Raw genomic sequence first — 25,689 nt, forward strand, 5'->3', positions numbered from 1 at the left:
ATGTGAACCCACAGACATATACAACAGCTTTATGTTACTTAAGCCACTGTGCTTAAGACAGAGCTTTTTAAAGGCACTTACAGAGCTTATCAAAGTATTGGCATGTAATGCAACACATGTTGGCTGACAAACTTGGACCCTTTTCCTTATTCTGGAACCACTCATTTCTTCTGAATCTAGAAAACCCCTATATCCCCTCAGTATATATACATAGAGCTTTTGAAATTCAGCCTAGGTAAAATAAAATTTCTCAAAAAAACAAATTAATTGTCTTAATTAGGGTTTCCATTGCTGTGGAGAGACATCGTGACCAAGACAGCTCTTATAAAGGTAAACATTTCACTGGGGCTGGCTTACAGTCTCAGAAGTTTAGTCCACTATCATCATGACTGGAAGCATGGCAGCATGCAGGCAGACGTGGCGCTGGAGGAGCCAAGAGTTCTACAGCTTGGTCTGGAGACAGCCAGGAGAAGACTTAAATTCCACACTGGGCAGAGTTTAAGCATAGGAGACCTCAAAGCCTACCCCCACAGTGCCACACCCACTCCAACAAGGCCACACCTCCTAATAGAACCTTCTGAGCCAAGCATGAGTCTATGGGGTCCAAACCTATTCAAACCACCACACAAATAAAAATTACAAATGCAAGATCTTCCCTGGTTACCAAAGGCTGACCACAAAAAGCTGTGCTGAAACTTTTCAGTCTAGCTTTGTAAGGTAGGTTTCTGTTTCTCCAACTCGGTGTTCCTGTAAGGTATAGTGCATGCCCCGCCCCACCCCCACAGCTTTCCCAGCTTCCAGGAGCTCATTAGAATAAGGACAGAGAAGCCTGTTCCTTTGCAATCTGCATGTTAACAAGTTCCCCAGGTGATTCCACTGCATATTTCAGGCTGATGTGCCACTCTCTACATCTAAGTGAGCCTAAAATTAGTTGCATTGATTGACTGCTTCCCATCAGCCAGTCAACATCACTTGACTCTGGGAACAGAATTCCTCAAGACAGCAACTTAAAACTCATCTCATCTGGTAGCTTTCTAATTTATTTACATCACAGAATCTTGGAATATAGAAAGATGAGAGTAGAGAAGGCCAGATCCACAGGATAACACACCTGTCTCTTCCATGTACCACCAACCCTTAAGGGTCTATCTCACCATTTGGATGCAGATTTTCCACTAATTTTTTTTCTTGATGTGTGTAAAAGAAACTCTAATAAAAGAAAGAAATTTGTCCATATTCTTGAGAGAATCACTAAGCAAAGGTGGGTCTGGAAGCCCAGACATTTCTTTTTGTGAGTGTGTTAGTAGTTCATCAGGTTCACACAAGGCAATGAGTGCCTCCTTCTAAGAAGCAATCTATCCAGGAGGCCAGACTCTCCTGCAGAGAGCACACTGGTTTTGCAGAGTCCACCAAGAGTGCTTCTGAAGCTACCCGTGCCACGGTCAACTTTTTGGTTCTTCAACATTCATTTTCTACCTAACTGCTCCCACCAACCACAGAAGCCCATAGACTCCACAATTGGCTCAGTCTGAACATTCATGGAAGAACTTACACATGGCAAAGGGAGAGCACTGAAAATTCCCAGAAAAGCTTGAAGGTTACAAGGAGAGGGTAGGCTAATTGGGTTTGAAAGGAAGGAAAACCATTCACTGCTGAATCTGGAGAACACAGAAGAATGCAACTCTCTAGTCTATTAAATAGCAAGATACCCATTGTCCTCAAGGATGAACTGCTTGTCATGGGTTCACTAACAAGATGGAGGTAGCCTTTCCTGGCCATCTCTGAGGTAGTGAGCTTCTACTCTTAAGCTTTATCTGCTAATAATCCATTTTGGCCCAAGAATGTTTTATGTAACTTTGGGTATATAGATATATAAAATAAGTATATAAGCCAAACATTACTAACAATAAATCATAAACAATTCTTTGGTATATAAAATTTTACCATTTGTTAATTATGAAAGAAAATGTATATGTTAATCAGATAAATGTACTGGGTTTTGGGGGCAGGAAGAGTTAAGTGGGGGATGGGTTTGCTTGAGAGTTGTGTTAGTCATGAAGAGCACTTGCTGCTCTTGGGGAGAATCCAAGTTCAGTTCCTAGCAGCCTTATTGGGTGGCTTATACTTGCCTGTAACTCTCTCTCCTAGACTCTGTGGACATTGCACACCCATGCACACCCTATGCAGAAAACATACATGTGTACATATAATCAAAACTAAAAGTAAAATTGTTAATAGTTTAGTATTGAATAAATATTTGATTCTACAGGTCATAAAGTATCATCAGCATTTTCAGACTTAATCTATGTCTTTGTTCCAAATGCATGGTAGGCATGTATTTGGGGGGCACTTCAGAAGTAGCCAGAAATTCTGTCCTAATTCTAAATCAAAATTAATGACGTTTATGAAGTCAAACAGGAATCTTTAAACCAAACATTCTAATGCAATACAATCTGGGGATATGGTGATTTGATGCTTTATTCTGAAAAATGATGATGGAAAATATTATCTTTGTCCTAATTAAACCATTATGTTTCTATCAGAGCAGAAACTTTGTGTGTACAGTAAAAGCACTGAGATCAATAACATCCAAATAGACTTGAGTTGAGGAATTTCAGGCACTATTCAACAGCATTGCAGGACATGAGAGCATGCACAGAACCAAGGCTGCAGAGACACTGCACTGTTGCAACACAGGTACACTTAGTCAGAAACATCTGGGAGCTGTTGTGTATTTAATTTTAAATTAATTTTTGATGATCACATATTCACAATCTCTTTTCTGTTGCCAGATTTTTCACAACCCCAGCCATTCAGTTATGTAGCTGAATATGAGGTCACAGCCCAGAGTTTAAGATGCTCTGTGCAAGGCCATGTTTACAGCCTTGGTATGTTTGATCTTAACAGTAGCCTAATGAAGGAGAGTCCAGTTCCATTCATGTTGGGATATCCCATTGTCTCCATTCCAGAGAATAAACAGAAGCCAAAGATCACATGGGCGATAAATGTTAGCGTGATCGCATGATCTCTCTGCCTCCATGCCCAAAATCCTTTCTGCTAAAACTTCTTTCTTTGATCAGAGTACTAAAAATAAACAAGCGTGTCATCTACTAGAAGCAACCAGGCCTTAGTTCTGAAGGCTCTTTAGTGAAGCAAAAGGAGTTTCCTGTCACACTTAACCATTGTGTTAGCAATAAGCTGTTCGTCCATTTAACTTCTAGGGCCCGGAAGCCTCTCTGCACCCCCAGGGTTCAGCACAGTTACCAGCAATGCACAAAGAGCGAACGCGATACTGTGTTCTGAGTGCTGAAGTCAGGCCAGGATTTATATGTTAAAACTGAAATCTCAATTATTTGGTGAGGGGCCTTTTGGGGAGTGATTTAGTTGTAATGGCTTGGCCTGACAGATGCACTCAGTGTCCTCATGAAGGAGGCTGGGGGGGGCGGGGCATGGTCTGTGCTTCTGCTCTGGGGAAAATGATCCTCCCTAAGAGGACCAGAGACTGTAGCAACTGGCCAGGAACAAAAGACAAAACAAAACAAAACAAAACAAAAACAAAAACACCAAACAAACAAGCCTTCCCCACACACTGCCGCCACCTTGGTCCTGCAGGGTTCATCACATCCCAATCCATGAGAGGCTTCTGTCATTTATAAGCTACCTGGTCTCCATTCTGTTTGCAGTCTGAATTTACTAAGACAGCAACTTAAATGAAAAGTAATGAGATCAAATGCTGATTATTGGTCAGGCTCTGCCACTTCACCTCTTTCTGGCCCTAATCTCCTGCTTAATAAAATAATAGATGAATGAATGAATGAATGAATGCACACAGCAGTGGGATAGGGGCATCTAGACAAATGTATGGAGAGATGGATGGGTGAATGTTTGTATGGGTGTTTTTGATAGAAAGAAGAGAATATATCTTAAGTTCTACAATGTTTTCTACCAAAAAATTAAAAGATTCTGGTTATAATTTGAGCTCCTGTTGTAATTGCAAATACGGTTAGCAGAGTGAGGGTGGGAAAGCATGTCTGGATAGCTTTGATCCCACCATTCTGGGAACTAATAGGCTCTTCGACAGAATGTGCCTTAAAAATAGAGTCCAAAGAAGAAGATGAAGAGACAATTTAATGGCAATGGTTGGGATCTCCTGTGGTGTTTAAAGGTCGCTCTTCTGTGATCTTCTTCTAATGACACTACTTAATTCTTACAGTGTGCCTCAGACTCCCCACCTGTAACACAGGGATGAGAGCTGTCTGGGGAAATCTGATTACTAACTATGAAGTATGTCAAAGAGTTCTTAGCACAGGGCATGGAGCATCTAAGGACTTGTTAAAGATATTATTGTTAGCTATTATGAGTGATGTTACTATTAATGTCATTGTAGGTATGACCAACCTGCTTTTTATTACATGTTCATTTTTTCAAGTATTTGTAAAAGTCCATTGCTTAACTATTTCCCACAGGAGCTCTAAACATGCAGATTACAAGGATAATAGTTTAGCCACCTCTTTATTCTACTCTGTAGCACGGAATCTGCATCACAGACTGAGTAGATTTGAAGAAGCTGAATGAACTCAGTTGCTACGAGAAGACCTGAACCCGGAGCTTAGGCATTTGCCATGTCTCAGCTGATGCTAACGAAGACCCTGCTGTCCCCATGCTTGGTCTTCACCATCATGAAGGAAGAGGTGTGAAATAGACACAGCTTCACCTTGGCCGTTTATGGGGAATGAGGAGGTCAGAAGTCTTTTCACTTAGCATAGCTAATGGTCACTGACAAGAGGTTAGTGAGTTGTGACTGCTTTGTGAAGAGCCTTGATTGCTGTGTATGACAGTTAGCCTCATTGTCAACCGAGAGCTTCACGGTCACCTAGGAAGCATATCTCCATGTGCGTCGACGAAGGCATATCAGAGAGGCTCACCTGAAGAAGGGAAGTGACCTTGACCTGAACGTGAGTGACACCATCCATGGTCTGGAGCCGAATACAAAGGAGGAATCTAGCTGGGCACCAGCACCCATCACTCTCAGCTTCCTGTCTGTGGATACAGCGTGACAAGGTGCTTCTCTCTCTCTTGCCAACATGCCTTCCTCACAGAGATGGACTGCACCTCAGACTGTGCGCCCAAATAAGCCATCCCCCCAAGTAGTTTTTGTCAAGTATTTGTCACAGCAATGAGAAAAATACTGTGCTAAGGATTTAGTCTTTTATTCTGGAGGGTGCAATTATTTACTGAGGAAATTTATATGTGCTGGTAAAGTGAGAGTTCATCTGACTGACAAAAATAGTAATATCTGTAAAAAAACAAAGATCACATTGCTATTAGACTGAAAAATAGCTGCATAGTCCTTTCCTAGAAATGCTTAGCTACGTTTGTATTTGTTGAACTCTGTTCAGGGGTTTTTAATCTCAAATAGAAGAGCATTAATTATTATAAGATGAAGAACATGAATGCTAACACTACACAGATGTGATTTTGAGTTCTGGATACACTCTGATTAGACAGTTAAGAGTCTCTCTGGCCCTGCCTCTGTGTCCACATCCGCAAAATCAGATTCCCCATGGTACCATTTGCACAGAAGTGCAGTGAAGGGCTAAATGAATTAATGACGTTCAGTTCTGTGAATGGCATGATGTTACTATAGTAACTACCCAAGGAGTGGAGCATAGCATTGGAAACATTGATGGGGCTAGCCAATGAGTTGCTCTCTCATTTGAGACAGGTATCTTATTGGATGCATACTTTTGTTGAACAAGCTTTCTCAGGCCTTTATTAAGGTCCTATACTACTGTGGGAACTATTGCCTATCCTGGTCACTGTGAAGAACAAAGGTATATTTAAAATCAAGCACTAAAGAAAAAAAAGATGTGAACAAAAATCTGTGCTTTCAATGACCTTCCATTCTAATGATGCTACTTAATTCTCATAGTGTGCCTTGGTCTCTCCACCTGGAAGAAAGTGATAAGAAATGTACAAGGGATCTAATTATTAACTCTGAAGCATGCGTCAAAGGCTACCCAGCACAGAGCATAGGACACATAAAGCCTTGTTAAAATTAGATTTGTCATTACATTATTATTATTATTATTATTATTATTATTATTTAATGTTATTAGTAGTGTCACTGTAGTGTACAATCACTCGCCAGCTTTGGAACACTGGAAAGAACTTCAGTCCTTTAGTGAGAGGCTTAGGAGTGCTATAAAGATACTTAAAAGAATGCCTTTACACTTCATGAAGACAGGGCAGAATCTAAACAAAATCTGTGCCCAAAATTGACACTCTCTCTCCACATGTTCCCCAGTTTCCACACCACATACCCTAGAGAAAAATGTATTTTTCAGGCACTGACTAGCATCAACAGTTGTATGATAGGCTTGCTCTCCCAGAGTCATCTAAGCTCTTAATAAATGGGCTTCCCCACATTTGCAGTGATGAATGGGAGAATTAGCAGTACCTTAGGAATTTTCACTCCTAGGATGACCTCATGAGCCTTGCATAGAGCCCAGGACAATGCTGACTAAAGTGAAGGAAGCTTTTCATGGGAGGCAGGGTACTTTGATTAGCCATTTAGGATGGGAGTCACTAACACTGACTTTCACTGTGTATTTTAATGCCAAACAATAAGACAGTCTGACGTTCCGAAATGCAAGTAGACATAACTTTATCTTGTTTTCCTTAAAATGACTTTTGAATCTCTACAAGTTTGGTTTGCACACTTCCTGTCAGTAATGAATGTTCTAAACCATCTCCCCAAAGACTATTTGAAATCCCTTTTAATCTACAGATTAACACCTAGTGGGAAATTACATCCTTTCCACCCCCAATAAAAGGGACAAGAGATACAAAGATCAATATTATGTGTGACGGGATTTCTCAAAGAGCTAAGTTCAAAGTGAAAGCTGAAAACTTCAGGGAGAAAATATGCAAAGTACACAAGAAGAAAGCTGAAAGATTACAAAGAGGAAAAAAATGGATTAATAAAGTCTATGCCAGGGCAGGAAATCAACCTCGACATAGTTTTGTTTAAGCCTCTTGACTCTCTTGTTTGAGTTGAATTTCAGTGGCTTTGAACTTTTTGTCTTTACAACTTCTGAAGCTGTTCCTTCCAGAAGGAGGAAGTGGGATGAGAGCAGGATGGGTTTGCAGGAAAGACATTCATCATTTCGCTTCTATCTTGGTTGAAGTTTCCAGAATCTTCTCATGAATTTTTGCTGCACTTGTGTTTACTAAAAGTGGAGACACCTTGCCATCTAAGGCTCCTACTGACTTAGAAGCCAAGATACAGGTGGGAACTGGGGAGAAAACTTGGGTCATCAGGCAGACCACAGGAACTCTTTAGCAGGCCAGATAGTCCACTTCCACCTTTGCTTGCTGCTCTGGCACCTCAGCTAAAGCCCCTGCTCTTACTTTTATGTGAAACACAGAGGAAAAGTTAGAATTCATGTTAGAAACTTGAATTTTTTTTATTGTGACTATGTAACATAGGGTGTCGCTGTTTCAACTATTCACAGATTAAGGGGTCAGTGTTGTCAGGTGGATCATGTCACTGTGTCACTGTTGGCCATCATCCTTCTCCAAAACTGCTTGCCATCCCTCCCAGACTCCATGTCTACTCAACCATAGCTCCGCATTCCAACCTCAGCGTCTGGAAGCCATCAATCTGGTTTTTGCTTCTACAAATATGAATGTCTTAAGTAACAAGTAGAAGAGAGCGTCACACAATAGTCATCCTTTAGTTTCAAGAGTATTTGTCTAGCTTATCTTCAAGGCTCATGTGTGCTGTCATGTGTCAGAACGTCACTATTTTTCAGGTACAATAATATTCTGAGTGAACACAACCACGCCAGTCCATGCTTCATAACAGGAAAATCTTAAAGTATATTTGGGTTGATTTCTTGCTCTAGCATGGATTTTTCCATTTGCCTTAGTGTTTTTATTTTTGTCTTTCAACTTCTCTACGCACACACTTTACATACTCTCCACCAGAAATTTCAGTTTTAACTTGGCTACTTATGCACGTCTTTAATCTCAGCACTTGAGAGGCAGAGGCAGGTGGATCACTGTCAATTCGAGGTCAGCCTGGTCTTCAAAGCAAGTCTAGGATAGCCGGGGCTACACAGAGAAACCCTGTCTTGAAAAACCAAAAAAAAGAAAAAGAAAGAAAGAAAGAAAGAAACCACACACACACACACACACACACACACACACACACACACACACACACACACCATTTCCAAATAAACAGGCCATATCTAAACAGCATTTTAAATGTACTGATGCTATAAACAGTGGATATCTGCTGTTTTTATTCAACTGGTGTCTTTTATTTTATTGGACAGCCTTAAGGTCCACAGCCAGCAAACCACTGGCTGTGAGACTATTCCTATTTGGAACCATGAGTTGCACGGTGGGGGGGCCTTTGCTCTATACTTTATTGGCAATTAGCTCACACCAGGTGAAGACCAATAAGTGCAGAGTCCTCTGTCTCGGGACCTTTGCTGGCTGCATTGCATGCCCTCCTAACCCTACAACCACCATTTTGTCTTCTAGATGTAGAAACTGGGGCTTTCTTGAAGCTCAAAGCATTCCCAGCTTCATGCCAGTGGACTTAGGCAATAACTGGGCTGGTCCAAATGGAAAGCATTAAAGATAGACATTTAGGAATTGGTGAGATATGGATGTAGGTCATTTCCCTTGTCTGCTCCATCCTCTGCACGTTTTCTGTGGCGAGGGAAGGAAGAGTATGGCCTTTCTCACTGCATGTCTCACTGCGCCTACAGCCTAGAACAGAGGCTTCTCTAAAGTGCATGGGTGGTAACTTTCCAAGTAGCAACACAAGACAAATAAATGACTAACCCTCCCGGGGGTGGGGGGTTGGAGGGAGGGGGAAGAACCACTCAAAGGGGTTCCTGATTTATCAATGATGTTAGGATGAGCCAAGCAGAGAATCCCAAACTTCTGGTGAAATCTGGGTTTAACAGACCGCTCTCTCCAGTGTGTAAACAGAGCTCTGTGTGGGCTCACATGTTCAACACACAGGCTGCCTTCTCTCAGATTCCCTCTCCACCACTCCAGGCAGGCAAGCCCAGGGAGTGTATGAACCTGCCAAATCCTCATCTCCTACAGCAGGGTCTGGCACACAGTGGCCTCTTGATTAATGAAGATGGGATTTCTCCTGGCAGATACAGAAATGGAGTCTTCCTCCCTCTTGGACCAGCACCCAACTCCACTCATCGGCATTTGCACAGGTATTCTCCCTTAATCACCATCCACGTGACATCAGGCAAATGGAAGGACGTTGTTTGGGGGCGGGGCAGGGGGACAAGTTGAGAACCCAGTTACTAAAACTCAGTCAACAACACTTTTGGAGCAGGAGTGATATTACTTACTAAGAGGAAAACTTTCCAGTTCTCTCTGGAACAAAAGCTCAGGCGACTTCACTTCTTCAAACCACTGGGTAAACTTTTACAACAATGAGCATCTATGGAGTATTGTTGCAGCTTCCTTCAGCCAGATTCTGGCTTACAACTTCCCTCTATCCAGTGAACATAGCTTCCTGCCTTTTGGTGAGGGTGGGGGAGGGGGGGAAGACAGGGCTACTTGGTCCTTAAATTAGGATAATAAACTAGTCTCCTACAGAACTTGGCTTGCAGATGCTTTGTTCAGCCACCAGCTGTCTAGCCTGACATTGACTCTCCTGCCCCAAACATTAGTGTTGTCTTCTCCTAGATATGTTACTGTACCTCACCATCAAAAGACTCATTTCATTATAAAAATTCTTCTCCGATCTATATTAAAAATGCTTAATCTTTCTCTTAACATAATTGACCTAATTTCTGAAACACTAACGACGGCTCTCTTACATTGCGCCTGCCAGTCTCCGCCTTCCTTGCCAAGACCACCCCTCTTTCCTGCTCTGTGAGAAGCATTGTGAAGACCCTCCCACTTTCCCACAGGTTTCTGTCCGACCCCAGCATCTCTCCACTACCTCAAAAAGGAAGATCGAAAAGAAGTTTCTGATACCTGCAGGTGCTAGTGATTATGGCAGCATCCTAGAACAAGCTGATGATGGCACAGCCAGATGCCCGTGGCAGAGGAAAAGAGGCGATTCCCAAGACGAGGCAAAACTGGGCTCAGCCTGAGGTCTGTGTCTGTCTTGCTGAGTGAACTTACACAGAGAAGCCAAAAGTCTCCCCACTTCCGTGCACTCATATGTAAATGAAGACAGCCAGGTTTTATTCCAACACGTTCCATACAATGAGGATGAAGAACTGTACAAATGCATAGCTTCCTGCTTTTCTTCAAGCCGGACTCCATCTTTACCCAGAGCTTCCAGGCAGTCCTCGGTAGTTCTTCCAAACCAACAGACCGTAAGCTGTTGACAAGCACGCTGCAAGGCAGGTGGGGACAGTGAGAAATGGTGACTTCAAAGGCAGACCAACTAATGTCATCAAGTCATGCTTCCTCCGTGCCTGTCCTTTCCAGCAATCTCCTTTGGGTGATGATCCCTCATTTGCCTGTTTGTATCAAAGAAAATCATCTCTGCCATTTGTAATTGTTGAAACCCGATGAACCTCTACCGCCACACAAACATGAGGAGCTTGAGGAATAATGGCTCAGCAGCTATGGGCATTTACATTCCTGCAGAGGAACTCGGTTCAATTCCCAAAACTCACATGACGTCTCACAACTAGCTATAACCCCAGTTCCCAGGGATCCAGCACCCTCTTTTGGACTCCTCAGGCACTAGGTGCACACATAGTGCTCATATATATCCATGCAGGAGCATGTTCGTACACATCAAAAATAAATCTTCAAAGTAAGAAAAGGAATTAAGCACATCAGGGTTGGGTAGATGCTTCAGTGGGTAGTGTTCACTGTGAGAGCTAGAGGACCTGAGTTCAGGCCTACAGACCCCCAGGAAAAGCTGGACATTGGAGAGTTCGCCTGGCACTCCAGTATGGCAGGGGAGGAGACAGATGGAGCCTCAGAACTTGCTGGTCAGTTGGTCTAGCCAGTTGTTCATTCCAGGTTCAGTGACAGACCCTATCCAAATAAATAAGGTGGAGAGTGATAAAGGACAACACCCAGTGTCCACCTCTAGACTCCATGCACATCTATAAACATGTCCTTGCACAGCCACACACACATTCACACACCCACACAAGTCTATACATACAACACATATGGAAGAAGTAAACATGTTACCAGAAGATACAACCATACAGGGGAATAAAGGACTAGGCCCCAAAAGTACCTCTTCCCGTCATGTTTTCCTTAATCCACTTTACTGTAACACAGAGTAACACCAGCTAAGGCAATGATGAGCACTTATTAACACAAGATGAACACCCTTAATCCAAGTATACAAAAGCCAAGATGCTCAAAAGGCGGAAACATTTGAGACAGTCATGATGCTGGAAGTGGAAAGTTCCACACCTGACCTCATGTGATAGATCACATTCAAAATGCAAGGAAAACTGTGGAATCGGAGCTGTTGGGAATCTTCTATGGGTAAGAAGGGCTATGCTGTGCAAGCACGAAACCTGAATGTGGGATCCCAGGGACCCATGTAAAAAACTAAGAAAGGCCATATGCATAACTTCAACCACTGTGCTGAGGACTGGAGCAGCCAGAGACAGGAAGATAGCTGGACCTTGGTAGCCAGCCAGTCCAGCCAAAATAATGATCTCTGGGTCCAGTAAGGAACACTGTTTTCAGAAAATAAAGTAGAGAACATAAGGTCAGGACACTTGGCATCCTCCTTCTCTGGCCTCTGCATGTAGCAGGTGCATGGGCGCACACACACACACATACACACGGCAGGGAGAGTTGCATAAAATTACTTTCAGGATGTGCCTACACAAAGGTAGATGGCACACGCTGAATTTAATATGTCTAGATGCAGATTTCATTCCAAGTTATCTCATTATAGATATACACATGTTATCCTGCCCAAGATACTTCTGATTTTCATCATGTCAGGACACTCGGCCTACATTTCCTCTTAACTGTTGTGTGCCAGTCAGATTTCTCCAGAGAAACAGATCCAAATAAACAGAGGGAGGTAATTTTGAGCAAATGAGTTCAACCTTTGCTTGGCAAGCCTGTGGGCTAGAAGAAGCTAGAACAGGCTATGTATAGTAATCCCTGAGACAGAGATCCTTCTTTACTGAGGAGACCTGTTTCTCCACTCAAGACCTCCGACTGATAGAACAGAGGCCACTCACAAGGCTCACTGGTATAGTCATCTTATAGAAATGTTGATCCTAGCTATGAAATACCTTCCCAGCATCTAGATGGAGACTTGGTCAAACAAGTGGCACTATAGCCTAGCCCAATTGATGAATAAAGACCACCACTTACTGTGGGTAGTCTTCATAGAACTACCAAAGTGTGAGTCGAGCCTCTTGCCCTGATGAAGGGCACTAAAATGCTTACTTTCACCATTCTTTCCTAGTATGCTATGAAGAAACAATCTCTTTTGTTATAATAATAAAACCACATGCACAAAAATTTCCAAGAAAAAGAGCTCTTGGGGTAACCCTGGCTAAAGAGAGTTCCCTTATGTCCCAAATGGAGTATCATTGGTGAAGGGAAAAAAAAACTTGATGTATTAATTGGCTTTCAGCACAATAACAACGTGTTTAAGATGACTAATTTAGAGAATAAAATGGTTTTTTTGGATCATAGCCTTGGAGGTTCCAATCCAGGATGCAGTGGTTCCATTCTTTTGGAATGGTGGTAAGATAGGACACCAGGATGAGCGAGCTACAAGGGCAAAACAAAAGAACTCACTTTATAACTCAGGAAACAGGTGAGAAATAAGAAGAAAGCGACCAGGGGCCACAGTTCCTGTTGAGGATATGCCTCCGATGATCTCAGGATCCTCCCACCCCACCCCCACACCCTAGATTCTACCTCTTAAAGGTTCCATTGCATCCCCAAATCCCCGTCCTTGGGACCAAGCCTTTAACACATGAGCCCTAAATTATAGCAAGTGATTTCCTTGCAGTGTACGATAATCCTTGGCCAACAATACGGGCATTTCTTGGGCTCCCTGACTGTCACTTCAGTCTCTGTGAGCTCCTGTGAGTCCCTGTAAGTTGATTTTGTGGGCCATGTTCTTGGGGTGTCGTTGACTTCTCTAGCTCCTTCCAACCTCCATCTCCATATTCTGTGAGGTTCCTCAAGCTCCGCCCAATGTTTGACTGTGGGTCTCTGCGTCTTCTCTTATCAATGTCTGGAGGAAGCCTCTCTGGTGACAATTTACGCTAGGCTCTACTCTACAAGTATAGTAAAATATCATTAGGAATCATTTCATCAACGTTTTTCACTTCCGTGTACTAAGTCTCATTAAGTTCTCCACATTACTCAGTGTGCGAAGGAGGGCAGTACAGATGTTAGGCAGATTATGACAAGCACCAAAAAAAAAAAAAAAAATCCAGTATTTGAACCCAAACGTCTGATTAAAATAATCACATCTCTCCTCTCTCTTTGTGTCAAGGTGTATCTAAGTATTTCTGAACTACCAGTCTTGGTAGATTATTAGAAGAGCAATTCTACCACTAAATTCATTTTTGCTGAAGTGCAGGAGGCTAATAGAATGATTTGTTAATTTGTTCTGTTAATTATTCAAGTGGAGAACTTGCTGTTGCTGTGTGACAAGCTTGCACTTTGATGGCTGAGACCGGTAAAACTGTTCTCTCTGCTAGAGTGATACACCACCAGTCAGAATGCAGCTCAGCACTCCGAGAGCTGGCAGCCCAGAATGACTGTGACTGGTCTGGAGGTTTGGGATATCTCTGCAGAGATCTTTGCAATTTGCAGCACAAATATGACCAGGTGGCATTTAAGTCACTTTGAGGAAAATAGTCTTAGATCAAGGGCCTTTTCTCTGAAATCTCACAACCCCACCCACCCCCAGGAGCAATAGAAATTGTCAATGGCAGGAGCACAGGGAACATCACATCACACCCTGAGCCTGGCTTTGGGAAGCCTCAGTTGCAGTAAGGTACCTTCTGGATGCTTCTGAGGAAGGGTGTTGTTCTAGAAACTTGAAGAAATTCTAAAGCTGACCTCAGGAAAGGAGAGACCAGGTGCCTTCAAGCCATTGTGTAAAAGTAATGTTAGGTTCTTTCTTATAGCCCCAGGCTCTGCTGTTGACCACTGAGCAGAAGATGGGAAAGCAAGTAACCTCAGAGTGGGCCAAGAAGAGGTAGCCTGAGGAACGCCATGCTGTCAGCTTCTTGCATTGTCCCACCTCATGCCCTGGAGGCCAGTTAGGTTTGGTAATGGTGTTCCCCTATCCAAGCCACAGGACTTAGATGCTGAGCTAGATCTGTGTCTCTGGTGAGGCACTTTCTCTTGGACATTTTAACAGCTCAGATGGAAAATTCTTGGGGACCCAATTCTTGAAGCCCAGCAGGACAAATCATCAAGCTAACTGATGCCACCTGCATGCTTTGCTTCATCTGGAAAACTTCGTAAGTCTTTTTTTTTTTTTTTAAGAGTCTGAGCATCTGGCCACCAGATGCCAGTCTCCACTCTCTGAATTACCTTGGCAGTTTAGCCTTGGGGTAAGTTAATGGCCAATCCTTCCTAAAGTTGGTGTCTTGCAACTTCTACACGAAAGTTGAATTGTTATGTGGCATTTAAATTTAGGGCTGTGGATGCTTTAAAGAGGAGAGGGTAAAGGTGACCTCAGACAACTTTCTGGGGACAGTGATCGCAGCCAACAAAGCTCCTATAATTTTTCACTTAAAACACTGTTCTTTAAGTAAATAAACTAACATAAGTGTATAAAATAAAACCATATTGCAAGCAATAATTTAAAACAACTACCAAATTGTAGTCCATTTTAAGACTTTTAACATTTATCAGAAACATATTTGTGTGCAGTGAACTGAACTCATCCCAAATGGTGCTTCAAAATCAATCAAGTCTTGATATTTGCCAAATATTGCAGCATTTAGTGTTTTGAAGAGCATACGTAAGCTGAATGAAAGAGTCCAAATTCTCAAGATAATTACAGAAATCATTTTCGAGAACTTACTAAATCAACTTTCACATATAACAAAAAACAAACCCGCCACATGCACAGATCAGAGCTGTGACAATTGTCTACTGTTGTAGCCCTAACAACAATCAAAATATAGAATGTTCCAATGACACCATACTTTCCCTGGACCTCCCCACTTCCAGCTTTGCCCATACTCCATGCCCATTATATTAGACTGATATGTTATCTTTCCTAGAATTTCATGTCATTGAATCATTCCAGCATATTCTCTTTTGTGTCTGACTTCTTAGTGTTTTCACTTATCAGGCTAACATATGGCATTTATCTGACTTTTGTTCTCAACAGTACTCATTATAGAGATTTGTCACAATTTGTTTATTTACTCACCCATTACTGAAATTTGGAGCTGTTGACAATGTTCTAGCTGGACACATATAGCATAGATAGATGTCATATATTGTGTTTTAAATGGATATATTTATTCCCAGATATTTCTGTCATCAACTGGGCTGCTATCAATATCTTTAATTAACATCTTCCATGAATATTCTGTCAATTGTTCGGGGTGCTTTTTATGAAAGCATTAATCCTACAAGGAGGCCCACTTTCACAGACTCATCTAACCTTAATTATCAAACAAAGGTCCTATCTCTAAATGCTATCTCATTTAGAATTAAGCCTTTGATATAAAATATAATTTATTACATAGTAGCCTCATAATAGCACATTGTATTACATATTGCTAGTTCATGTATGAATCAATTGACGCCTTTCTTGGGAAACACCAAGATGCCACATGAAACTGTTTAAACTGTTTTCTGTTGAGCCAAAGAACCCATTAGTCCCTTTTCTGGAGCAGCCACTGTTGAGCCAAGGAACTCAGTCTCTTAAATTTCTATCCCCTCCAAATGCCATCAGCCTGAGGCCAAGCCTCCCGCGCATAGACACATAAGTGACACCCAATACATGTCCTTCCTGTAGCTGTGTGTGCTGTGCCTCACCTCCATTGCCTCACAAAACCTTCCAGAAAGCTCCATTTCTCACCAGTGTTTGAAGCTGAATTTACATTGACAAGTCCCAAGAGCAGAATTTACCCAAGAAGGCTTCACCACTTTTATGCTGCATTATTGTAAGATTTGATGACATTCAAAATTATACACTATTATATACCTCATGTTTTGAAACTGTTCACGTTTCTTCCAAATGCAGTCTGGTGCTTTGGTTTAAAGAATAAAGCTTACACCACAAAACATGATGTAAACTTAAAGATCCACTGTTATAAATGAAAATATATTATGTCAAGTTTTGGCTTATTCTTAAACAAATTTGAACATTATCCTCTCTCAGGTTTGTATAACCTTATGTTTTGGCCCTTCATGAACTAAAAGATTCACACTTCATAACCAGAAATAATTTTGCTCATGAAGGCAAAATAAGAGTTGAGCCAAAGATCCTGTCCATCCCTAAAACTAAGTCCAAGAAAAAAAACGTTTTCTTGACTTTCTTCCCATATCCCCTTTCATTCTGGCAACAGGCGGCCATCAGAATGCAATCATTTCATTTTCTCATCATCTATCTCTTGCCTTGTCAGTATTCATAACCCGCTAACATCCTGTCCCAAACATCATATCTGGTACATTTAGCAATTGTTCAAAAACGTATAAAAACATGCCCTCATACCTAAATTTTGCCTCCTAAGTTTGTCCACATTTTTGCAGCATAATCTACCAAGCACTATTCTTTTTGTGCATGCAAACATAATACATAAATCCCAGACATTATGGGAGGCATCATGTATATCAGAAAGCTACAAGAAAGTTTAAAACATGACCCTAGTCCTTGAAAAACATATGCTTTAGTACAGAGGGAAAAAGCACACACATGGAGAGCTATGACATGAAGCAGAAAGTAGTAAGTACCCACTGAGTGAGATAAATGACCACAACTTGAAAGAATTGAGTGTCCTCGTAAGCGACTGCTTATTCTGCCAAGAGAGCTATGCAAGCAAGAATTAGTATTCAAGTAAGAAACAAAGCCAAGCTTTTATTAATAGCTGATATGTGCCCATTAATACCACCTTTGGGCTGAGGGGTAGAACTGCTCTGGAGGTAGCGTTAAAGCACAGGACCTGTGCTGTGACTTAGAAGTAAGCACTGTCTGTTGCTATTACTCATTCCAAAATGTGTAAAGATGCCAAGCCTGGCTTCCTGATAAACTAGGAACACTAAAGACATAAAACAGAATGAAAGAATGGAGGGGTCATCCTCTGTGAAGATGGCTTTCTTGTACCTATAAGAAAACAGAAAGTTGAAAAACCTACCTCTTCTGAAATAAACAGTCAAGAGGACTGTCTCACCCCACACAAGATACACACAAGAGAAGAGAATTCATCCAGAGGAGCTATGGTTCCCCTATTGTGGTTTACTCACAATTCTTCTCTGATAGAGGACAAGAGCAAGCAAATAATGTAGGGAAGATAGAAGCATGGCTTCCTTTCAATTAGTTGAAGATGAGCTATGAGAGGAGGGGCAGAACTGCCTTCCCTCCTCCTATAGCTTCTTCTTGAATGTGCTTCTTCTGGTCTTTGTATCATGATTAGCTTCTCAGAACATTCACTCTGTAAATTGTTTGTTGAAAAATGTGGAGTGTTTTACCCATTAGTAGATTGAACACGTCCTACTTGCATCTGTGTCCTATGGGTTGAATGTGTCTCCCTAAAGGACCATATGTTGGAAGCTTATTACCCATGAAATAATGCTGCAGATTCTGGAGCCTTTAAGAGGTAGGAGCTAGTGGGAGTTAACTCGCTATCTAACTGAGGATATTGCCATCCAGAGAGAGAGAGAGAGAGGTATTCCCATGGGATCTCAGTCAGATCTCATGAGAATGAGTTTATTTGAAAGCAAGCCCATGCCACATGACTGATTTCTTTTGCATTTTCCTGCTCCCTCTTGACTCTTTACCACACTATAGCAAGGAGAGGGTACCCTCTACCCACCAGAATCACAAACCAGATAAATCTATTTATAAAATACCCAACCGTATTCACTGTGTTATAGCAACAAAACCCAGACTCATAGGCCATGTCTTTGGTAGACTTCTTCCCATTCATTCTGGTCATGAGACTGGCCTGAACCAATCAGTCTTCAATGAGCTTACCTAAGCAGTCTTAAAGAGACATTTGTTTTTTCTACCTTGGAATCCTCTTAGACTTACATAATTGTCTAAGGGTATATATTGTTTGATGGAGGAAACAGAAGTGTCGGAGCCAGTTTCCACACACTGTAAGTTCAGTTCCAAGCAGAAAGCTACTGGGTATAAGTGGACCTTAGCAAACTCCAGAAAAACTGATGACGCTATAATGAGAAGATGGGCAGAACAGTTTAGAAAATCTGCGACTTGTGAAGAATAATTCGTGGCTTTATTCATTATTCCAACATTTTCCGTGGCTAGGGTTTTTTTTAGGAAGTTAGGGTTAGAAATAGCTAATTGACATGCCTGTCCTAGAGATTTCTATATTTATTTTTACCTTGTGTCCCTTATAAGAGGACATTTCCAAGTTTGATTTCACAGGCAACAACCCAGGGAAACACTGGGATAATAAAATTTATAATAATGTGAGTCCCCCCCCCCACAAGGACACTGACTTTAGAGATACAACAAAGAACGACAGTCAAGATTTGGCGATGGAGTGTTTTGATAAGGAGGAAATAAAACCAATAGCGTATGTTTAAAATCCTAAGCACTTGGGAGGACTGTGTTGTTGATGACATATCAGTGCCACTCGGGAAGAGTTGATCTACTGGAAGATAGTTTTGCTTGTGATGTTAAGCCCAAGGGGTCACAGTATTTCCAGGAAGTGAGAACCAACAGATACCAGAAGAGAACAGAGAGTGGGGTGGTCCTATCTATTCTAAAGAGTGCATAAACTGACTAGTGAAAACGATTCGAGAGGGTACCTTCTCAAGGCTGAGAGCAGACTCAAACTGTTACCTCAAATGTTGACTCCCTGCTCACCTTACCATACCCGTCAAGACACATTTAGCCACTAATTGGATATTGATTCACTGGAGGGAAGCCAACCAAACTGGTAGCCTAATTGAAATCACGTTTCTTGAACAGATGCACAAGCCACATTCCCTGGACTTGAGGAAAGATGGAGCTGGTGTGAGAGAAGCCAAAGAGTTACTTTTGTATATTTGAGAGCCGTGCATATGTGGGAAGAGGGCAGATATATTTGATCTGCTCGGACAATTCTCTTGAGGCTTTTGTGACATTGTTGGCCCCCTTACCCTGAGAGGAGCTAAGTAGAAATAGAATGGACATCTGCCAAGACTGCACTGATGACCATGAAAAGAGTGAAGGGATACACTGAAATATCCTCAAGATTTCTTCCAAATATGTGGTCTTACAGCCTATTATCAATTTTTTTCTAGTCCTGTTCTGTAGTTTTGACCCTTCACTAAGCTGATCTGTTATCCTTAATCACCAAGACAGTGAAAAGGGTACCTTCATATTAATTCTCTCTGCCAGTCAGGTCTCCATTACTGTAACTAAATGCCTGAGTTAATAAACTTATTTAGAAGAAGAAGGAGGAGGAGGAGAAGGAGGAGGAAGAGGAGGAGGAGGAGGAGGGGGAGGAGGAGGAGGAGGAGGAGGAGGAGGAGGAGGAGGAGAAGAAGAAGAAGAAGAGAAGAAGAAGAAGAAGAAGAAGAAGAAGAAGAAGAGAAGAAGAAGAAGAAGAAGAAGAAAGAAGAAGAGGTTTTGGGGGGGTTGCAGTTTGGGAAGTTTCATGTTCTGCCTGATTGGCAGAATTTGGGGAAGGCTCTTGGCAAGGCAGGAAGCACGTGTGGAGCAGCAGAACTATTCACTTCGTAGCTATGAACTGAGGTGAGAGAGGCTGGTCTGTATCCCACAGTTCTTTTGGCAGGGAACATGCCCTCAGGAACATAAAGCTGTCAATGAGGCTTCTGCCCTTCAAGGTCCCACCACCATCCCATAGTACTATTGTGAGGACAAAATTAGCAAATGAGTCCTTCCTGGTCATTCCAAAGCACCGCACTCACTAAGATTAACATGCATGACCGGAGAGCAAGTCTGCAAACACCAGAAATGACTGGCCCCACTGTGTCCTCAGTGCCCAAGAGCCGCAAGCATTACACAAGGATCTGTGTAAAGTCGGACATGGAAGAGGGGCCACACGACCCGAGTACCTTCACCTTGACACTGGGACTGGTCATGTCTTTCTCCACCACTCTAAACACAGACCCTGTAGTTCGTCTCCGATCTCTAAACTTCACATCATCTTCCCAAGGGTAGATGGGTTTTCCTGGCATGATTTCTGCCTCCTCCTAGCCTCTTCCTTCATGTCTGTGTGTAATTGATGGAACTTGGCAGAGATTTGTTAGAGAATTCAGGTAAAGCCACCTGGGTCTCAAGATATAATTTGAAACGTGGCTGGCTGTAGCGTGAGAGCCGAGGGTAATCAAAGTTAACTGCGACAGCTCAAACACATGAAAAAATGTCTGAACGTTATAATCACATTCAAAGAGGGGCAGTCCTGCTTTCCAAGTAAAAATAACATGCTGGGTTTTAGAGAAACGTTCGTAGAAACCAGAACTTATCACAAATATCTGCCCGCAATTCGGCTAAGGGAAAATGGATGCCCTGCGAAGTTACTCTGCGCTTGTCAGACAGTCTGTGTGCAAATTGAAGACTGGCTTCTTCCTAGCTCTATGACCATGAGCTAGTTGCTTACCCTCTCTGTGCTTCAAGCTGTCCATCCACAGAAGCGCATCCATATTAGTATTTGTCTCACAGGACTGTTGAGAGAATGAAATGAGCGGATGATATTACAGATAGATAGATGATAGACATAACAAATAAATATAAGTAAATAGACATAATAGGTAGATAATAGATGATAAATTAGACAAGAGAAAAATTTTGGAAAAGATGCTTATTTATTATGTTGTTATGGAAATTGTGGTGAGCGTTTCAGAGTTCTGTATTTTCCTCCAAACTCATCAAGATGTATATATTAAGTATGCTTATAATTCCATCTGATCACTACATTCAGATCAAAGGCCTTACTTCCTACATGTCAAATTATCCCCACACATCTAGTTTTGTCCATGTCTTATTCTAGCAATCTGGAAACTTAAACAGAATTCTATAGATAAAACTGACAAATTCTTCCTCACCTCTTTGTCTCTCTATCTCTCTATCTCTCTGTCTCTGTCTGTCTTTGTCTCTTGGTCTCTTGGTCTCTCTGTGTCTCTCTTGCTGTATCTCTCTCTGTATCTCTTTGTCTGTCTATCTGTCTGTCTATCTGTCTGTCTGTCTGTCTCTCTCTGTCTGTCTCTCTCTCTCTCTCTCTCTCTCTCTCTCTCACACACACACACACACACACACACACACACACACACACACACACACCTGCAATAAAACAATCACTATAAAAATTCTCATTCACAAAAGGGTGAAATCAGAGGCAGCAGTTACTGATACCCAGGCATGGTGCAAAAAGAGTCTTGAAACTGCCCACAGGAAAAGCCATATGTCCATCGCTCTCTGCTGCTGTCATCACCTCCTTTTGGTAGCCCCCTAGCTTTTCTCTTGGCCAGAGAGGTAAGTATTGGGGAGTGTGCCTTCACATAAGCCTGCATTTCACATCCTTCCCGTAGAAGAAACCATTCTCAGGCTTGAAAGACATTCTGAGTATAGACTTACAGAATTGCCAGAAATACAATTTGGTAGCATAGGATTTTGCACTTTAACCCATCAAGATATTGGTGGGATCCTTTAAACTATAGAATGTGTATTCCCTCGCACTCTTCCCTTTCCCCTTTTCATTGGGGTTTATAACTTTCCAGGCATGCTCTCATTCTCAAAACACCTTGCCAACTGCAGCTAGCAGTGGCTGGCCACACAACGTGTGTCTATTCCCATCCCTTTCCCCTAGAATTAAAAGGTTATTTACCATACACTGCCTTCCAAGTTACTGATCTTATCAAGATCACCAAAAGTTTTGTCACTTTAAGACATGGACCATTGCCTTTTCATCCCTGTATCCAATCTCCCATACTCATCTGTTGCCATCTATTGCCCCTGAGTCAGGAGTTTGGATATAGCAGCATCTGTGTCTATCACCTTTTTTGGCATTGGTCGGGATGGCCATGCTAGCTTCTGTGGTGAACATCGTAAGATGACTTACTAAATTCCTACTACATAGAAAGGCACCGAGTTAATATTTATCAAATAAATACTTTATGGTACGCATATATGCAAAAACACTGTTTTGACATATTTGTATTTACATTTTCATAAATACATTTTTTAAAATAAAGCAACAGGTTCAGGATTACAGGGGACGTGACTCCAGCATGTGAGTCCAGTTCTCCACTGAACGGTATCCTCGTGCCTAGGGATCACCCCACTGCAGAAATGGGAGCAAAAGGGACCCCATTATTCCTCTGATTCTCAGTATAGAAAACATAAAGACTGTTCACTTCTCTGTAGGCTTGGGTCATTTCTACTTCTACTTCTTATTTATTTACTATAAAGTACTTTACATGCTACATATTGTGTAAGAGTTACTTGATAGAACTCTAAAATACAAGGAGGAGTCAATATCCTTTGAAGGTTCTATCACAGAACTTGTTTACAGACGTCTGTGCAGTGAGCATCTTACTGGAATGTGTCCATGTCGATGTCTCTGCTCACTCTTGAACGGTTTATTTGCCTAACTGATGCTTTCTATTCGTTGAGGGAATTTTGCTGCACAGCTATTCATTAAGTTTGTCGAATTGATACATTGTCCTATGCTGATTTCTACACAAATAATGACATATTGATCAATTTGAAGGGGATTGTGTATGTAAATTAAAATTGACACAAGCTGTTGATTGATGTAAACATAAGCATTACTCTATTCAGTATTTACTGAGCACAGGTTAGCAGGCACTCGGCAAGACATATTTCGATATATACCATAAAATACTTTTAAATCAACATTTAAACCATGTTTTAAAAGTTGGCTATAATTTAAATCACGTGTGTGTGTGTGTGTGTGTTGTGTGTGTGTGTGTGTGTGTGTGTGAGACATTGGGAAGAAACGGATAGTGAAATGTACAATATTAAATTAAAATCCCAGAAGATTTATTCTGACTACAAGCTAAAATATCAAAAGATTTATTCAGTTCCATAGACATAATTTGCAAAGTGTGTGCCCTTCCTGGATTTATGATGCACGTGTGGAATAATGCTTAAGCAAGACCAATGCAAATAGCATCATCTTAAGTCTTTCCCTGTTTCACAAAAACATTGGTGATAAATTAAGGACAAGTCAAAAAGAAACAGTCCTGTTAACAAAAGTGATGTGTGGACATGATTCCACTGGTTTAGCCCCTTTCCCGAGTGGCAGGGTAAGCTGTCCTGGGTGCTTTTGTTTCTTCAGGGAAAGGATGCCTGTCGACATCCAGATACCACTTTAAAAGGCTACAGGGACTCGAATCCACAGAGTGCAAACAGCGATGGCTGCAGAGGGCGGAAAATCCTCCAGATACCTGAGACCCTTGCTTTGCATCTGCCTTCGTCTGGGGTTTGCAGAAGGACCTTGCCCACTCCTCCTCATTCCTAACGAGTGTATATAGTAGACTCTTTGAAATGTGAGTATTATGGGAAGGATCGCAGTTGCTTTAAATTATAGAAGTTGGCAAGTGCCTGGGAGAAGGAGTGGGAGGTTGTTTAAACTGAGAAAGACGGTTGCAGGACTTTGTACGACAGCATGAGCTCCGAGCTTCGCACACATCCTTTACTTTTCATCAAGATGCTTCTCTGCATCGTTGTGAAGCAGCTTGAATAGTAAACACATTTCTGCTCTGAATAATTTTTAATGGTTTCTAAATTCATGGGAGAACCAAAGCAAGGAAGTCTCATGTTTGGGGAAGAAGTCTGAACCCAGCAATGCCCAGGAAAGGTAAGCTACCGTTTTTTCACTCCAGCCGTTCTCTTCCTCCCCACCCCCCACCTCCTGTTTGGACTTTATCAAAATATTTGCAGGAGGACCCACAGACAGCTACTTGTAAGGAGATGGGGGTACGTGTGGGTACAATGTCAACAAATGATAAATCAGAGGTTGGAGAGTCGGCAGCGGTGTCTCCCCTGCTCTCTTTTCCCCTTGATGTAGCAAATGTCTATGTATGGAAATGCTGTGTCTCTTAGAAAAGGTCAGAGGCGTCTCTAAAACCCCCAGTCTTTGAGCACAGACCATTCAGTGGGAGGTGGGCTGTTGTATGCTCAAGATCTCAGTATCTTTTTCTACGAAACTCGACTGTCAGAGCTGAGCGTCTTAGAGCTCAGAAAACTTTCTCATAGATTGTCGTAACATCCTAAAATGTCTCTCAGTCTTGGTTATTGTGACTTATTGTTTTATGGAATGTTTTTTTACAGTTAAGTAAACCATTTGACTCTTTCCTATAAGAACCTAGAAAGATGTTACTGATATTAATTTTATCACCCTGGAAGGGGAAAAAACAGTTAAACATGACATATTTAATTTAGGTCAAAGTCGCCCGAGGATGTCCTTATGTGAGCACGGTGACTGACTTGTCAATTGTGCCTTTAGATAGCTCTCCGTTTGGTTTGGTTTGGTTTCTGTGCATTGGTCATCTGAGAAGCGTCTTGGGTGGAGGGATATGTGAACAGTCTATGCATCTTTCTATTTCCTGGAGAAACTCTTTTATCGGCAAGTTCCTATTTTTCCAAGGCAGAATTCCGGGTGAAAAAACAATCCCCACATATTCACTGAAATCAGAAGATGGATCTTGCAGGCTAAACTTTTTAGCAGAGCCCTGCATTCGCTGCTCCATGCGCACGCATATGCATGTGCTCTCAGGCAGAGGTTAAAGAACTGTGGTTTTCATTGAGCCGAGGTGGTTGGGGCATGGAAGCGACCTCTGTCTACAAGGCCCACTTGTGTAGAAACACTGGCAATCAAGGCAGTTAGGCCTCAGAGGAATGCGATACAGTCGCTAAGAAAGAACTTTACCGTCTTCTTATTTTTTTCCTTCTGCAACAAAGTCTAGTTACATAATGATGATTGCTTGCGGCTTCCCTTGCCTTGAGATCTCAGTGATTAAGGTCAGACTAAAGGCATTACTGTATAAAAGCGAAGAGGTGACTCTATTGGTTGCTTGCGAGATAGTAAAGAGACACCTTCTGTTAGCTACCTCCCTCCACCCATAATTGCTAGTGGAGTAAGTAGTCCACAACGGCTAGTTCACAGACCTCTCTCCCTTCCATTTCTTGCGGGCTTTTTTTTTCTTCTTCTATTCTACCCACCCTAGCCTACAGACCGCTACGGAGGGAGCAGGGTCAGGAAGGCAAAACGATCACCACAGCCTCTCTCCCAGTTCTTCCGGCCCACGCCTGGACAGTCGAGGAAGCCCCCACCCTATCTGGAGGGGGTCTCCAGTACCCCACCCATGACCTCATTGCAGGCAGCTCAGAGAGCTGCACGGCTGGGCTTGCATGGCGCCTGAGTGGGCCCTGGGGATGGGTGTGGCCTAAAAACGCGCAGTATGGCATGACGTGGCTTCCCATCACGGGCTCCGGCAGAGGCTGGCGGTATTTCTGGAAGCCAAACTTGCCAGACCCCA

The 25,689-nt window shown here is 42.2% G+C and overlaps 1 protein-coding gene across 2 annotated transcripts in view; it reads left to right on the top strand.

Annotated features, from left to right (window-relative positions):
- Positions 1-23,431: 23,431 nt before the first annotated feature.
- C1qtnf7 (C1q and TNF related 7) overlaps positions 23,432-25,689 on the top strand; it is a 100,213-nt gene continuing 97,955 nt past the window's right edge. The window contains exon 1 of one of the 2 annotated variants that reach the window (XM_051164699.1): positions 23,432-23,697. Coding sequence is in view for 1 of the 2 variants with exons in the window: in XM_051164698.1 (XP_051020655.1) it covers positions 23,996-24,008 (13 nt within the window). In the remaining variant the exon portion in view is untranslated. The other variant, XM_051164698.1, reaches the window with a different exon arrangement.

This window comes from Acomys russatus, chromosome 22, assembly GCF_903995435.1.
Source record: "Acomys russatus chromosome 22, mAcoRus1.1, whole genome shotgun sequence".
Lineage (NCBI taxonomy): Eukaryota > Metazoa > Chordata > Mammalia > Rodentia > Muridae > Acomys > Acomys russatus.